The 18,935-nt window shown below is 31.7% G+C and overlaps 1 protein-coding gene across 5 annotated transcripts in view; it reads left to right on the top strand.

The window, feature by feature from the left end:
• The first annotated feature begins 8,694 nt into the window (after positions 1–8,694).
• The window catches only part of LOC130450759 (neuronal acetylcholine receptor subunit alpha-7), a 178,581-nt gene continuing 168,340 nt past the window's right edge, over positions 8,695–18,935 (top strand). For 2 of the 5 annotated variants that reach the window (XM_056789376.1, XM_056789375.1), the window contains exon 1: positions 8,695–8,957. In XM_056789376.1, the coding sequence (XP_056645354.1) occupies positions 8,891–8,957 (67 nt within the window). In that variant the 5' untranslated portion in view covers positions 8,695–8,890. The remainder of the gene's footprint in view (positions 8,958–18,935) is intronic. The other 3 variants (XM_056789377.1, XM_056789374.1, XM_056789373.1) reach the window with 2 other exon arrangements.

The raw sequence follows: 18,935 nt of genomic DNA on the forward strand, positions 1-18,935 counted from the left end.
GAGGTCTTGTGTGGTTGGGTTGCTTTGATTCTGATTCTTGAGCGAGCTCAGTCGACTGGGGCCGAAGCCGGACCACCCACAATTCTGTTTAGAATGTAAATTCTCCAAATCATATTATTACTTATGTTTTTTGTCACCATCTCGTTGTATATTTTCACGAGAATAGATTTCTTGATAAATTCATCTTTTATGTTCTACAAGGAAAATAATTCTCTGGAATCTATTTCACCTACTTCCTCATTTGTACGGGGTGCTCCGCTGCGAATATTTTTTTTGTCAGAATATGATTGAAAATTTATTAAAAACTTTCACACATTAGCGTAGAATTTTGAAATTTTCGTTAGGAGGTTATTTATATTTTGAGTTAAGTATTTACGTAAAAAACTAACAGTAAAATATGTAATATGTAAAAAAAAAACAAAATAAAATGTATTTAATTGATGGTGTTTTGATAAAAAAATATTCTAGATTGTATAATCAATATGGTTCTCTTAAAATTTTAATCTTATTTATCAATTTACATGTTACACTCTTATATTTAAGCATTAATCGAAATTTTTGCATAATAAATATAATAATTATAATAAATATTATGATTTTCATTTATTTTGTTTTATATTTTAAATTCATGGCTTCAACACCTCAAAAATGATTTTTATTATAAAGCTATTGGTAAAATCAATTTTAATTCTATTTTTTTTAATGCCACAAAAATTTGTTTACTTGATATTTTGCAGATATTCAGCCTGATTTGAAAAAATGAATAACTTTTGATAGTTTGCATTTTGATGAACTCTAATATTTTATCAAAAACAACTAAATTTCCTAGTTTTATGAAAAATTAATTGAAAATTCTATTTTTCCTAATAACGACTTCTATAGGTAGGCAACCATTATTACTATATTGTGAAAATCATATTATGTGGATAAAAAATGGCTGCTACGTTTAGTAGGTTCCTTTAACTTTTAAATAACATTGGATAGATTGTAGATCATAGAATAATTTTAACGCTATCTCGTTTTATATAGACAAATCTATTGTTTATATAATATGTAGTAATTATTTATTGAATGAAAAACTATTTTTATAAAAGAAATCAAGTGAGTGAAAAATATACTAGATGGCAGTTGGGTTCCACTTGATTTTCAATATTTAATTTCTGAGATTCAATATCCTTTTTATGCAGAAGAGGTTTTGTTGTCGAATTAGTTGTATTTACATCATATATCTGTTTGTTTGGAATTATAGTGCTTTTAAATGAAACGTTACTAATTCAAAGCGCATTGCTAATGTAATTCCCTTTTAAATAAGAGATTATATTAATTACGTATAAATGAAAATATTATGGAATGTGCATCAATTCGAACTGATGAAATTTCAAAACCCGAAGTTTGTTTTGAAATAGCACAAATACTGCGAAGTTAATGCTATAAAGAATTCTCTTTATACTATATCCTTCTAACCAGCTCTACTCTACCCACACACGATTTGTGTCTGTTTGTTGGAAATAACGAAATCGTGCATTTTTAGGTTTAATTAGAGCTTCAGTGGGTAGCAGGAATATCTGAGATATTAGATTCGTGCTATTGCAATTTATAGTGTGAAATATCACTAATTAAACTAATTAAAATCCATTAATAAGTTGCGAAATAATTGAGATATCATGTAAATAACAAATTCTCCTGGAACATGCTCTAGCGGATTAATTGCTTTTGGAAATAGATTTTCATTCAAAAACAATGGTTAACTATATAATTAGCAACGTTTCAATTCAGATGTTTCCTAAAATAGAAAATTCACGGCTAATAATAATCGATTAAAAAGAAAAAAAAAATGGTTTTATCATACAAAAGATTAGCAACAATATTTGCATTATATTTTCAAAAACTTTAGTTTCCATTTAGTTTTTTCCATTCCACTTTAGGTATGTCCTACAATACGTATTCCACGTGTGTTTTAAAACAAGTTTTCGGAATAATAGCCACTTTCTATTTGGAAATGTGTGTTCGTACCGGGAATTGAATTCAACACTTTCCATGTTTTTAAACATCTGTGAAATTTTTGACAAATTTTCTGCTCGCTATCCATTAAGGAAAGCAGGTGATAACTTTCTAGAGTTTTCGTTATGATTCAAGGCAATAAATAAATGCGTGGAACAGTTGTAGGCATAAAATACCTGCACCAAAATTTATTTTTGACGTAAATTTTGGTACAATTAATATTTAATAATGATTTTTAAGTGATTGATGATAACAAAGTTAATGAATATATCGGTACAGAAATGTAAACGAAACTAACCTAATTTATTGTGGTTGTAAGCCATTTTCTCGAACCATTGAGTTTTCGAAGCTATTTTACATTTGAAACTTCATTTGGTACGTTTATTTTACATAAAATCATGATGAAATTAAGTTAGATTCATTAAAAACACTATTATATAATGCAAAATAGAAGCAAACAAACAGACCAATTAAGCTAAATAATGTGTGGTTTCACTTACTAGTATTTTCTCAAATATAATTCAACTATCAACATGGAGTTAATTGCATTAATTTCTATCTCTAAAGACTCGCGTCAACCAAAGCAGATAAGGACAAAATTGCGAAAGGAGGCAAATAGTGCAAATGAAAATATGAAACTATATCCTTTATAGCGTAGAGATTAATTTTGGTGAAGCTCCAAGCATCCAGGTCCAAGAGTTAGATGAGAAAATGCGAGAAATCACAGAAGACATCTGGTTAATTTACGACCAGCAGGAAATACACCAAAAGGAAACCTATTAGAGGACCTATTATTATTTAGACAGTGGATCCATTCTTAATAAGTTAACTAGAAATTTACTACTACTAGAAGCTGTGAAAAACCCATAGAGAACGTCAAAATAGAAGAAAAAAGGAGATATATGGAGAATTTTTCTTGGATAACATCGTTTTTTGAGGGATAAATTTCATGAGAATGGAATTGGTCAAGTGTGTTTGAATAAATATTAGGAGATTGATCAATTTTCCCCATTATAATACTGCAATTCGTTGATATCAATTGATAGAAGACAAATATCGATAGTTTCCAAATGTTCTTTCTAGGACAATCTCGAGAAGATCAAACTAAAATTATATAAAATTACTTATACTTGAGTCTACCAAAATAAATGAAGGCTTCTTCTCAAACTACGCATAAAGTTTGAGTTCGGGCATTATCGTGGAAAATCCTTCGTGCTTGTTCTGTATTGCTTCTTAATAGTCTCTCAGTAAGCATGTGCATTGAGTTTGGCCTCGTGGTGAGAAGTCAATCAACAAAATGTCTTCTCTGTTCCAAACGGCGCACATAAGTTTTCGAGGTGTGAAATTTGCTCCCGATGGGACGTTGTGTGCCTCCATTCCATTGATTGCCATTTAGTTTCTAGGTGTCACTGGGTTTAACTTTCTTCGCATTTAGAAAACGAATCACATATCTGAATTGAAAAGCGGCGGTATCTACAATTACGGCTGAAATCATGAAGAAGCACTACAGCGAACTTAGAATGCCGTAAATTTTTTCTGCTTGGGTCAGAGTAACTGCCGCGCATGCTTGGAACTGTGAACTTACTTTCTGGATTATTGTTGCAGTTATTTTTGGTTTAGCAATCAAGCAAATGAAGCTGATTGATGTTGCCAGTTTTTCATTTATCTACTTTTATTGAAGTCAATGATGCATAAAGTACTATGGATGAATTACCATGGTTGAAGTACCATGGATAAAGTACCAAGAAGAAAGGGTTAGTTTTGCTTAGAAAAAATCATGAGGCAATTGCAAAAACGCGTGCTTTCGCTCTGGTTTGTGAGAACTATTGTTTTATGTGGTCACAGTACTTTTTTACCAAAGAAATTTTAGCTGTTGCTAAAAACATGTTTTTACTGACAAAAAAACTATGCCCAGTTTAATATGTGATAGTGGTGGTCAGATAATTTTATCACAAGCTATTAATGATTTCTGGAAGGTATTTTCCTTTCTAAGCTCCATATTTTCTCTAAAAGGCCAATTTCTTCGTATCCAATGATCTTGTTTATTTCGACTGCTCCAAAGACATATAAAGTTTGTTTAAAATATTTAAATATCGTATAACTAATTTTGGGAGAAGGATTTTGACTAATTGACAATTATCATCCTTTTGTGATGAGCCTGGTCCTTCAATGTCTTATTCTAAGGGTTCAGACATATTTTTAGGCACTGAAGAATCATGTGAGCGCTGCACTGGTAAATGAACAAATCTAATACTTGGATACCGCCATTTAGATCGATTTTTAGTGTTCAAACCGTTTACGTTCTTGCTACAATATTCCATACGTAACTTTTTCACTTTAAACACATATTCTCAGCATATATTTCTTTGAACTACTCAAAATTTTCTGATACTAATTTTAACACAGTAAAATACGCCCTTTATCGATTATCTGGACGAGTTGGATTGTAGCAGGGAGGTGGTGCAGGATCTGGTGGACGAGTACGTGGCCGCTACCAGGGAGGAAAAATGAGGTTGATTTCGGGGGGTTCGGTGCCATATTTACGTCGGTTAATGAAATATTTTTGTTTGGATCTGATATTTTTTTGTATTTTGATGTTTTTTAGGTTATTTGTGTCGATAGCTCATTGTTTTGTTCGTAGGGGTTGTAATTATAAGTTATATTGTCTATTATTGGTGTTTTATTTTTTTTATTCTTTAAAATTGCTCCTTGTGATGGTGAATTGTTTTTAAATAATCAAATTTTGTATTTTTATCGATTTTTCGAATTTTACAGTGGCTATTTTGAAATTTTTGTCAATTTATTGGGTTCAGATCCTAATTTTTTGGTTTGAAACCTTTTTTTTGAAGGATCTTTTATTGATAATCAGCTGATAATGGGTATTGAATAATCAATTTTCACTATTTTTTCAAATTTTGCGATGAAATTTTCGAAATTTCCTTCGTTTTATCCAATTTTTCTGATTTAGACCCACATTTTTGGATAAGGCCCTTTTTGAAGGATAATTGATTGATAATCAGCTGAAAATGATTCTTAAATGAACAATTTTTACTTATTTTCATTATTTTTTCAAACTTAAAAATGATATTTTTGGAATTTTCATCGTTTTATTTTATTGTTTAGATTTTCGTCCTTTTTTTGGTCAGGTCCTTATTGAAGGATCGTTTATGGATTATTGCCTTGAAATTTTTGTCAAATGATCGATTTTTGTGTATTTTTATTGTCTTTTTGAATTTTGCTGTCAATTTTTTTAGATTTTCTTCGTTTTATGTAATTTTTTTTATTTGGACCCTAATTTTTTGGTTCAGGACCTTTTTTAAGGATAATTCTTTCATAATCAGCTTACAATGGATCTCTAATTGTTAATTTTTGGCAAATTTTAACATTTTTTTAAATTTAAAAATGAAATTTTTGAAATTTTCTTCGTTTCGATCAATTTTTTTGTATTTAAATCCTTTTTAAAGGACAATTCATTGATAAACATCTTAAAATGGGTTTCGAATTATTGATTTTTAGGAATACGCTTAAATGATAAAAAGTAAAAAAAACTGGAGCTGGGTTGAGGGTAGATGTGTCAAAAACAGATCATAAGTGAACATTATCAGCCAAAAAGACACTAGACAAAAAGTTAAACCAGTATCAATTGTATTTGTTGGACATATAAGTCAAAACATTTTTATCCCACTTGACTCAATCGATTCGGGTATGAAATATGTGTTATTGTAAAATAAATGAGAAGTAAATTCCCATTCATTAAGGGGAGTAGACTCAGTTATAAAGGCATGCTTCCCTGTAACTTTTTGGCACCTAAGCCAATAATTACTAGGTGAGAAACGTGACTGGAAGCAGTTTCGTTTTATTTCTCAGAAATGCAACGAAATAAAATTGGTAATGTCAGAGTTTGATGATGATATTTCCGAAGCAATCTAGAAACTCGTATATATCAATATTATCAAAGCCACGGATTAATTAATAATATTAGATGTGAATCGATGTGTTCATTCAACTAATTGACAATATTGTTAAAGTTGGGCTCAATTTATACAGGGTAACTTAATGCCAAAAACAAATTACTAATATTTCAAATCATTTAGAAACATTTTACAAAATAAAAATAATTTTTGAACTTTACATAATAAAAATATAATTTGTTATTAATTACGCACATTTTTGTATTCACTGGTATAAATGAATCTTAATAACATACAGAAGAAGCTTGTGCCCACGGAATAATTTTCACAAGGACAAAAAATATTTTCCAATCCATTTACTTATTAAAAATATTAATGAATGGTTTAGAAAGAACATGGATTTGTAGATCGAAGGGTGTTACAGCTTCGAAATATTCTGTAAAAACATATTATGAACGCTTCAACTAAAATTAAAACCGCAATGTAATTAAACTGAACATATTGTTTACAGCCACTACAACAACACTTACAATTACACTAGTACACTGTTTGACGATAACCAAGTTATCGTCTTCAGAGACTAACTTAATACAGACTGTCCCATATCGTATAAAGATCTCGCTCATTTGACAAAATAATTTAAAAAAATATTTAAATACATTGAAACAACATCGAAAGTCAATAGCAAAGGAATGTTTGGAACAAGGAGTAGATAATCCTCGGTTGCTGAACTGCATGATTTTTTCGGTACGATTCTAAAACGAAGAGATAGACACAACAGTACCTATCACAAAGTAATCCAGGACAAAAAAAAGTGAAAACGATGGTCATCTGCTCCTTTGACAGTCGCGGGGTGGTTTCAGGTGGAGTTCTTTCCACCTGGAGAGACCGTGATTAAAGTATTCTATTGAAAAATGATCGACAGAATGTGCATTAATTGGGTGTGACAATGCGCCCTAACACTGTCCGTAGTTTTTAGATTGCAGTAATACCTTATCTACTATATTCGCCGGATCTATCGCACTACTACCACTTTTTCATCCCCAAAATAAAAAAAAGGGCTTCAAGTAACACATACGCTGTTTCCTAGATGGAAACGAATGGAAATTGAGCTGTGATTAATCCTTTACTGAAAATAGCTAAAGAGCTAAGAAAAAGCATCATATCGAAGATTATGAAGACATTCAAATATCATTTTGGTTCAAGTATTCAGATTAGATATACATATAATTGTCGATAATTCTTTACTTTTAAATGTCTTATGAATAATTTTTTTCAATCTTCACTTTGTATAATCATATGAAAAGGAAGTCTCTAGATTCGATGTATTCTATGATCTTTTAGCAAGCTCTTTGAGGTCTTGGCGAAACCATTATTTGGGTTTTGATGCACTGCACATTCACCATCTCCTTTGGATTCAACACAAGAATTTCAGAAAGGATTGCATCAAATCGATAATGTTGCAAGTGCGAGATTTTACTTGTGACCAAGAAATATTGCGTCTTGCATTACATTGCACGTTGTATTGCATCTTGTCAAGAGGTCCTAAGCAATTTTCATTTAATATATAATATATATACATAGAATATTAGAAACAAAAATGCTTCCATTTTAAAATTGAGGTTAAATACCGCAACAGTTACATCAAAATGGTGTCACGAGATTGAGATGTTAAAGGTATGTAGTACGTGATACCGCTTATAGAATGTCATCCAAATTCACTTACAACAGAGAGTTCCATTTTAAAGCAAAAAGTGATTTAACTAATGTAATAATTTGAACACGTCATTAAGAAATCGCTTTTATGCTATTTTGGGACACCTGGTATTGAAATTATCTTATTACGTTTTTATATTCCCAATAAGTAGTGATAATAATCTCTGTTACCCAAACAAATATTTTTTTTCTTTTTAATTTCTTATTTCTTGGACCGTTTGACATGTTTATGTTTCCAAATGCTCTGGATTTTAGGTTTCTTCTGTTTTAAAATTATTATTATTTCTTTTAATAACTTTTGAAAGAAAGATAAAATTTGACGTTTCGACTTTTTTTTAAGTCATTCTAAAAATATTTTTAATCTTTTTTCAAAAATTATTAAAAGAAACTATTTTAAAACAGAAGAGATCTAAAATCAAGAACATTTGGAAAGATAAACAAATATTTTTTCGACTACTACAAAACCTATATGTAATGGTGTTATTATATTATGTATTAAGTAGACGTTCTATGTAAATTGAAATTTAATAATAATTCATGGAATTTATATGATACAAAAATATAGGACACTTCGAAAACCATCAAACTCGAGCGAAATATCTGTGGTAATCCCCCTATTTAAGAAAATTTGAATTCCAAGTCTGCCAGCAGTTGAAATCAATACTGACACCTAATTTTTACGGTTAGTGTGAATAACGAAGCGAAATTTATGCAGTGATTCTGTGTTTGCGAGTCCTGCTCTGTGGTGTTGCAGATATTTTAATGAGGCTTGAAAGAATACCGCGAGAATTTGGAAAAAAGATTGACAGGGTTGTTTCCAGGTTTGCATGAGGAGCGTGTGGCTGGATTTATACGTCTGATAGTTTTAGAAGCAGTGATTCATCGTAACCACGATGTTAAACAATAAGTTGTGACACGAGGGGTGTATGAGTCTGGTCAGTATGTGGCAGCACGCCTCTGAAAGACAAGGGAACCCGGGAAGAGAGTGTCAAAACGAGATAGCGCGCGCATTCCAGGCCCCTATCGATCATCCAGCTCCGACTCTGCATCGGGAATCGGGAGAGGAGTAGTTATGGCATTGCCAGTCGGGGGTGCAATGCTCAGCTAGTAGTAGAGGAGCGACAGGCCTCCGTAGGCGTGATCAGAGACGTACGCGGGTTCGGTCCATCGCTTCAGTCCTTAGCACCTCCTAGGGCATGACTGCCAAGTCTGGAGGAACATTATTTATTATCAGTGAGTCATGATCATTCATTCAATCTAGAATGGTGAGGAACGATCGAATGTTGTCGACAGTGGTGGTTGTCTTCCTATTTGTCACCATGCTGCCAGGTAAACATCAACACATTAAAATATTTTTCTCTTTTCAATACCTGGACTTCAATTATTTTCGTATCATTTTGGTGATTTATCAATAATTAATATATTTGTTTCAATTCTAAACCCATATTTCTTTTGAATTTTTTTTTCATCCCACTTTCTCTTATTTACATTTCATAGTAAAGTATACTGTACACTACAAAAAAATAGTTTACCCTTTTTTAGAACAATTTGTTGTTAACGTTTCGATTAGAAATCAATGATTGGGTGAATCTCATATAAAATATATTAAATAGATATATAAACTACGATTATATTTAATATTTATCATAAATAAATCTACAACTTCTTCTTTATTCCCCAAGAGTTTTAAAAAATAGTTGGGGATGATACTATGAAGAGGAAAGGTCCCTGAATTTATTTATTCATTGTTTTATTCTTACCGTGATTGATTTTTAACTTTTATTTATTGTTAGTTTTTCTATCATTATAATCTGATCATAATCTGATAAACAATACCATTCTATCCCAAATTAGTACAAATGTCTTGAGCTAAGGGTCTTAATCAGTAGAAGCTCTATTAATTGTATTACAATTAACATTAATATGTAAGATTTCGCACTTTCTCTGTTTTCACATTATGCATTTAGGTAACTAACTCAAAAGGCTTCCTCTTCTTCATTCTTCTCTCTAAGTTGGTGTTATCGAGGAGCTGGATGTTTAAAGAGCTACTTTCGTAACAAATCTAGTGATTACTTGCCTTACCGTGTCTATTTCCAGGTCATGATGGAGATCGCTGTTTCGAAAGTATCATCACTTGAGGCGGATAGTGTATTCTGTACAGCATTCCGTTTAAAACTTTCTCAATTTTCAAAATATATCATTGTTCTAATTATATATTGTGTAATAAAATTAAATATACGAGGATGTATTGATATCTAGTTCCTTGCATAAATGAAATATTGCGTTATAGCATAGCAACGAACAATAACTTATTAGAAGTGTAAGTGTAAAGTTTGAGGTCAAAAAAGTAAACCAGAGTTACGCAATAAATTACAAGAAAAAAGATGTCTAATTGGAGTATCGAGCCATCATCAAGTCCCTGTATTTAAAAGGGTTAAGAGGTAAGCAGATTTACGAAGATATGCTTAATACCCTTGGTGATCAATGTCCTTCGTATGCGACCGTGCAAAATTGGACTGCAAGCTTCAAAAGACGTAAATTTTCCATTGAAGATGATGACCGATCGGGAAGGCTAGTTTCTATGTTTTATTAGACCGTCGAATTGGGCTAAAACAGATACCTAAAGCACTTAATATTTCATATGAACGCGTTCATCATATAGTTCACGTTAATTTGGACATGAGAAAAATTTCTGCAAAATGGATCCCCAAATGTTTGAATGTTGACCAGAAGCGTTCGATCTGTGCTCGATTTGAAAGCGATGTAGACTGCTTTAAAACGAATTGTTGGTATGGATGAGACTTGGGTACATTTCTACGATCCAGAAACAAAACAACAATAGATGGAATAACGACACTCTGGTTCTCCACGACATAAGAAGTTTCGTGTCCAAAAATCTGCTGGAAAAGTTGTTGCTTCAGTTTTTTGGGATTGCCATGGAGTAATCATGATTGATCTTTTGGATAAGGGTAGAACAATAACTGGAGATTACTATTCGACGTTACTACGGGAAAAAATTAAAGAGAAAAGACGCGGAGAGTTATCCAAAGGTGTTTTGTTTTTGTAGGATAATTACTCTGCCCACACATCTCATGTTGCCATGCAAAAAATTTGTGATTTAAGGTTTGAATTACTAGAACACCCCCCTTATTCACCAGATTGAGCAGGTTCGCTGTAATAAGTGTATCTAATTAAGAGGAGAACATGTAATAAAATATTTTGACATTGAAATTTTGTTTGGTTCTATAGTAGGCTAAGAATTTTTCAATATATCCTCGTATATTATACCTCTACATAATTTCAGTTCAAACGCGACGAATGGGGTATAAATATCGGCCAATTCACTCAGTTTCCATAGATTTTCAAAAAGCTTACGATACTGTGAACAGAAACTATTTGTACCACATTATGAACGATCTTAGTGTACCAAAAAAGTTTATAAGTCTTTTCAAAATGACACTAGAACATACAAAAACGAAGATAAAGGAAAACCAATTCAACACAGGATTAGAACAGGAAGATCCGCTATCCACTACGCTGTTCAATATATAATGGATAGTACGTAAAATCTTTTGGAGCAGAACGAAGCCACTAGAAACAAAAACAACGCAACACAACAAATCCTATCAACATCGGAAAATGAGCTTAAAAAAAACGGGAGAAACATTGAATCTACGAGTCAATGAAGATAAATCGAATTCATAAGAAAACCACAAACGAAAAGAGTAATGATAAGTTTTTCAATACATGAAATATCTATATATATGAATATCTTGGGGTGATTAGCAAGAGCGAGGGTAACGAGGAAAGAAGGAGAAAAGCAAGGATGACGAAGGGAGCACTGAATCTTTACAAAACAATGATAAAACCAACAGTGAGGTACCGAAGTGAAAGGGAAATACTCATGAGGATACTAAGGGATAGAAAGGACGAAGAATTAATGATAGAGTAGCGGTCACATCCAAAGAATACCAGATTTTAGAGCAGCTAAAAAAATGATTGACATAGAACAGGGAGGAGCAATAAAAAAAGGAAGACCAAGGAAAAGATGATACGCAGAGGTGATGGAAGACCTAAGAAAGAGAGGAATTCTGGAAAACCAAAAGGACTGCGTGTAGCAACTATTTATTGTTGATGTATTTTTCATTAATTATTATTTTTTTAACGTTTTATGAGTAATTGTCAAAACTTAGGGTGGTATTTAATAAAGTAAAAGATAAAAAATACGTTAATCTCATTTATATTCACGTGGAGCTCGAAAGCTATTTGTCTCTCACTTAATTCATACACAACGCTCTATTGTTTGAGCAAAACTCAATAATGTAAACGTTTTTGAATGATACTTTTTCAAAGCATCTGTTTTCATCAGATAGAAGACACGAAATAGAAATCGAGGCGATTGTAATGATTAATAAATGTTTTGACATAATGGAGTGACATCCTGATTATATTATTCTTTTTTTTTTCGAGAAATATAAATTGTCATGTTCAGTTTAACGTCCTGGTATGCGGAAATTTTAAAAATTCATTTAACGACCTATCCTAGCTACTGTTGCACATTTTCAAGTTTCGCATAGCCGGAAATCATAAATGGATACCGGTTTATATGAAGTTTATTATTCTCGGATTTTAAAATGAGGAATTTTGTAATAAATAATACATATATTTTGAAAAGAATTCAGCTGATGTGCCACTGAGGATTAAAAGCTTTTAGACTTAATATAAAATAGACTTGAACTACCAAATCATTTTACATTGTTTTAGCGTAATTGAATTTGCAATTTTCTAAATTTATTTAAAAGCTTATTTTTTATAAAATACACTAAATTTATATTGTTTGCATTTAGTTATCAAAATTTCATTGTTTTATTGCAAATTACTTAAAGAAATTTGACCCCTATTTTGAACAAAAAATATAAATTTGATAATTGGTGAATATATTTGTAAAACTTCAAATGTCTGAATGGTGCATTTTAAGTGCGCTCGTAAATCCAATAATTCCTAATTGATCTCAATAATTGTGTGTTTGTTAGTTGTTTGCTTGAGATACGAAATTTGTCTATTGATATTCACTATGGAACAAAAAGTTGAGCAACGAGTTTGCTTGAAAATGTTCCAAGTATTTCAGTGAGACAAAGCATTCAATGAAGGTCATGATATTCTCGAAAACTTGCTTAGATACCCGAGAGATAGTAGAGGCTCTCAACATCTCTCAATGATCGAATAATATATCAAGCGCTTTGAATATTAAGCCTAAGTCAATGCTAAATTTATACCAAAAGACCCTATATTCATGAAATACATTATTATTGTTAACAAAACGTAAGTTTATGAATATGACGCCGAAATTGTTATGCAGACAATGTAGTAATCCTTTCAAAATCGGAAAACGAGCTTAAGGAAACCTGTAGAGCCTTGATAGAAATGGGAGAGACAGTGAATCTACGAGTGAACGAAGATAAATCGAAAATCATGGTAATGACAAGAGCTCAAAGGAAATACAACTGTACGAAGAAAAGGCAATGAGCTTAGAGCAAGTTGAAAGTCATGTATATCATGGGGTGGTTATCAAGGACGACGGTGACCAGGGAGAAAATTTGGAAGTGAGGATGACGAGGAGTAGTAAATAGTGGGACCTCTGAACAGGATAATAAATCTCTTAACAAAGCAGAGGAACAGAAGCTAGATATATGGGAAAGAAAAATACTTAGAACGATACAAGGTGGTGAAAATGAAGGAGATTTATGGCTGAGGATAAACAAATAATGAAATAAGGAATCTATTTGGAGAAGCAGAACTAAGCAAAATAATAAGCTGGGTCTCATACAGAGAATGCCAGATTTTAGAGCAACAAAAAAAAACAATGGATATAAAACAAGGAAAAAACGAAGATCGAGGAAAAGATGGTACGCAGAGGTGATGGAAGACCTAAGAGAGAGAGAAAGGTCTGGAAAACGAAAGCAAAAATAGGAAATAGTGGAAGGGAATCACTTCTATACTATGGGCCTAAGAGGCCTGCGTGAAGCACCTATATATACATATATATATATATATATATATATATATATATATATATATATATATATATATATATATACGGTTTATTATAAATATGTATATAAAATTGGTTGACAATGAACAGCCAAAAACATAACCTTATCTTTTCTGTGTGGTATTTCTTTGCGTCCCAATTTAATAAGGCAGATATTTGTATTGCTTTTTCGTCTCCCTCAACTTTTGTTGTCCTGGAAACCATATCAAAGTCTTTTGATAATTTTTTTCGTTTTCTGACTTTTCAATAACGTACTTTCCAATAGTTTTGACAATAAATTTGGGAGGTTGTAATAATACAATATGAAAATAGTTTTGTAAGTGAAAATTGTTAACATTAGTTAGACTACGCCTATTTTATGTCAGCTGCATTATGTATTATAAATTGGAAATGAGAAAAAGCATTTATAATTTATGTGGACAGATCCCTAAGCCTGACATAGTTCACTTTTCACCAAAATATTCCACGCATAAGTATTTACCGTGCCTTAGCCTAATGTTAAGAAGATATACCATGTCTGAAACTTTCAAAAAGTGGAAAACCAAAAATTTTCACCTGAGAAAGAGCAGAAAGACTAGTAAGAAATTAGCACGTGAATACCATACTTTAAGAGTACCGTATGGCAGAAAATCATTTAGCACGGATACCAAGAATCTGTCCTCAACTAAAGGGAAAAATTCTTCACACTTGTCAATTCGGAAATCAAAGGAAACGATGGTTTTTAAACGAAAAGTATAAAGAAAAAGGAAAATTTGTTGATAAAATTCTAGTCTTGTGTGCGATTTCGACGAGGGAGATATTAAAACCTCATGTGGTTCGAGTAAGATGGTAGATTCTGAAAGGTATATTAACAACTGCCACTAAATTGATTTTGTACGTCAAAATCACGTTGGAAACGATATAACGTTTTAGTCAGACTGACGTTCTACCATTATGCAAGGGCAACTGGAAATTAGCCCCCCTAATTTACCTCAGACTCGTTCAAGTGACGATTTGTGGGTACGTTTATCTCGCAAAGTGTATGATGTAGGGTGTCAAGTCGAGGAAAAATTACGAAGTGGGGTTTTTAGAGATATTTGTCGAAAAGGGAAAGAACATGATCCCCTCTATTCAGTTGATTATGGCAAATAAAAAAAGGTTTCATTGAAGATATTTATTACAAAAGTATATGGTAAAATATTGGGTCATACGTTAGAAGTTTGATTTGCTATGTAATTTTCTGAATGAAAATTAGAAAAAGCATCATAGATTCAACTCAAATTTGTAGTTGTAATTAATTTCTTCCATTAATTTCCGCGTGGGAAAAAGATAATGTTATTCCTCTATGCAAATGGACTCTATTTGCACCTTTATTGATAGTATCAGCCAAAGTGGAAAAAAAATCGGTTAGCTCTTTCCCATTTGAATTGTGGGTTAATTGAGACAGTCTCCCGGTCTCCGGTTTCAAATTTATTTCATATTTTTTAATTAGACTTTTGTAGTGTGAAGCGCCTTTGAAGAGAGAATAATGAATATAAATGCGGGTACTTTTGCTCAGATAATTTTAAAAATAAAAAGTTTTTGAATTTATATTCTTTCATAAAGGATTGTCAATGTTCTATAATAGATTGTCGCTTTCCATTTAGCGAAATAAATCTGACAAAATTTTCATTCTAGCACAATTTTTAAAAGCGTAATTTTCCCTACAAACCCAAATTTATTTTTCCCCATAGTCAAGATTGATAATCGTACTCCAACCAAGATTTTCGATACACTGGGTTAAAATCATGTCCAAAAACATATTTACAAAGACAATTGCAACAAAATAGAATATTATGGCATCCGAGGTGTTCCCATAAAATTGTTTGAATATCGAAAACAATTGGTGAGAGCTAATGGTGAAGTTTCAAGGAAGTTGCCAGCTAGCAGTGGTGTACCTCAGGGTTCAATTTTGGGTCCAGATATACAAGCTTTACATTCTACCATAGGCAAAGATCTCATAACTATTAAGTCCTGGTCTGACGCGAACGGTATCTGTTTAAACACTGAGAAAACTTTATTTTCATCCTATAAAGAATATTTACCAGTTCTAAAGCTCAACAGTGGCTGAATACGATCCTCAAGATCAAGTTTCTTGATCTACAGATTGACAGTGCCTTTCAATGGTCTGTATATCTGGAAAAAGTTATCTACTGCTTCTTTTGCGATTGAATCTGTATCTGAACAGCTCGATTCTCGTACTGCTGTAACAACTTACTGTTCGTTGTTCGAATCGCATCTTCGGTATGGTTTACCTTTCTGAGGTTCTTGTAGTTTGCACCTCTTCGAATCTATCATCAAATTACAAAAAAGAGCTATTCGTTATATTTTTGGTTTGAGTAGTAGAATACATTGCGAATTCTATATTGAAAAACACAAAATTTTAGCTCTCCCCGCTCTTTTCATTTTAGTATCTGTTTGTTTAGTTCGCAAACACTTTCACAACTCAACTGGGAGACCCATTCATGCCTATCCTACTAGAAGAAAGAATTTGAACATTTACTTAATTATTATCACTTCTGATTTGGTAGAAAATTCCATCATCTTCAGCGTTGAAAAATTATTTAATCAGCTACCTTCGTAATTAAAAATGACAAACACATTTAATAAGTTTCGAAGATTGACAAAGATATTTCTGCTTGAAAGACCTAATTATTCTATGGAAGAATTATACAATTTACCATATATTCAAGATATTACATATATAATATATATTACAATTTATTATAATTACTTTCTAAATTTTAGGTATCTTCTGTTTGAAAATTAGTTTCTTCAAATAATTTTTAAAAGATAGTTAAAAATTTACTTTTGACTAATTTTAAGTCTTTATCAATTGAAAAACAAAACACAAACGAAATAACAAAATATAAAACATTTTTCCTTACCTCATGGACAAGGACTTACCCAGAAATTATCGAATTATTTTAATAAATATGATATTAGTATGAGTTATAAAGGATATAAAACATTATCCAAATATTTCACAAAATTAAAATCTAAAACATCAAAAAACAAAAGAAGTAATATTATATATCAAGTGCCTTGTACTAATTTTGACGCTGTCTACATAGGACAGACATCTCAGTATTTAGAAAATAGACTAAGAGATCATCAATACTGATATAATTTTTTTGTATTGTCGATAAAATTGTATAATTTTCTAATGACTATAAAGCTCATATTTCTCTAATACGAAGTCAAGTCGTTTTAAGTCAACAATAAAGTCTAGATCAGTTACTACGTGCATTTGACGCTAAGGATCCTTTATTATTATATCTTTTCATTTTCATATTATTAGTATTTTATATATCGGTACACTCAACACAGACCATTTATTTGGAAAATATCGAATTGCCCAAATAGATGAGTGTCTGCATTTTATAAAATACAGATCCAAGTATAAGGCACTTATTAGACGAGGTAGCCAAGCTGCCCACTTAGTTCCTTACCCTGTTCCTGGGTATTGGTTCATATGTAGCTTATTACACCGAGGTAGCCAGTCGCGCTGCAGCTTTATGGCTGCCGATTGGTTGCCCATCCCGGCAACCGCACCGGCACTGGTTACGTTCTTGTATACAATACGGATCTTATTATATTGGTCAGCCAATCGCCCGTCGCCACTATGAGAGTGTGGAAGAAGCAAATATTCATTTCTCATTTTGACTGTCATATTCCCCACACGTTCTCGTCTAAACTGAACAACGAACTGAGCTATGCATTGTCCTCCTTTTTCGTCTTCTTTCAAAATTGATTATTTTCTAGCTGCTCTACTGGTTGCTTTGTCGAGAGACAGACTGGCAACTAGTTGCCCGACTGGTTGCGCAACTTGAATGTCTTGTTTAATAAGGGCCTAAGTAACCATAAATTTTATCCCCTGGCATTTTAAGGGATAAGATTATGTATATAAGTTTGACGTCTTAATTTATACGTTCTCGTATCAGGTGGACTGGAAAGTTCGTAAGTCGGCCATATTTGCAGTTAGTTCTAACCTTCAACAGACATTTCTATGAATTTGACAGCTCTCATACTATTAGTTTGTAAGCTATAGCGTTTCGAGTGGAGCAACTTTTGTTAGTTTAGAAAAATGGGAGTTTCATTCCTTATTGGCAAAAAATATTTAAAAGGGTTTGATAAATATTATTCAGACTTTTTCTTGAGAAATGAACGGTTGAGAAGTGGTTTTGAATGAGGCGAAATGAACACTGATAAAAACATCAAAAAAATTCAAAAAATAATTTCTAACAACTGTAAAACGAAGATGAATAACACTTGATATCAAAGGAGATATTGTGAAGCGTGAAAAGACGCGAAAGTCAACTAACAAGTACATCAGTATTTTGGGATGTGCCTGGTATAATTGATTATCTTAAAAAGGGATTAGGCTTAGAATTGTTGGAGTGTTTGAAGGAAGAAAGTTAATAATAACCTTTTATGTACACAGAAATTGATTTAATTCAAAACATATGTTTTATTTTTTCATGAGACGTAAATTTTAGTTTTTAGTGTAATTTTAAAGACTGGGTTGATCGATATTTCCTTGAATTAAAGTTGTTCATTTGTTCACGTATCCTTTAACAATCTTTATATACAACGTATTTATGGACGAATAAAAAGATATATCGTGAACCATGACCTTAAAGCATGTAAACAAGGAGAGATCACTCGTGTGGAAAATAATCATAAAGTATCCACTGAAGCATTCCATGAAGCACTTTTCTTGTGGTAGGTTATGAGTTTAACTACTTTTTAAAACTCCAATAATAGAAGATCATAAACCAGATACGGATTCACTAAAATTATATTTATAACTTATAAAATTTTAATGATTATAAAGTTATTATAAAAACTATATTAGGTAGAATAAAATAACTAAAAATGCTGGCACGATTTTTAGACTTATATAGGACAAAATATATTGAATAATGGGATAAAAGATTTCGGTTATTATCTAGATTAGGTTACACCGATTCCGTTAAAATTTTAGTATGTTATAGAGAAAATTATGCTGAAAAATTTGATATTTTATGATACTTGATGTCATCATTAGATAATGGAAACATAGCTTCGCAGCTATGATGTATCCGTCCAGATTAAATTGTTGATCTCTGTTTGGGCAAATCAGCCTAATAGACGTTTAAAGAACAATTCTCGCCGTTTACGAAAAACAATCATTTTGTTTCATTTGTAATTCAAAATATTTTTAGGTTTTAACAACAATTCCCAGTTTGAAAAGA

This window comes from Diorhabda sublineata, chromosome X (assembly GCF_026230105.1).
Source record: "Diorhabda sublineata isolate icDioSubl1.1 chromosome X, icDioSubl1.1, whole genome shotgun sequence".
Classification (NCBI taxonomy): Eukaryota; Metazoa; Arthropoda; class Insecta; order Coleoptera; family Chrysomelidae; genus Diorhabda; species Diorhabda sublineata.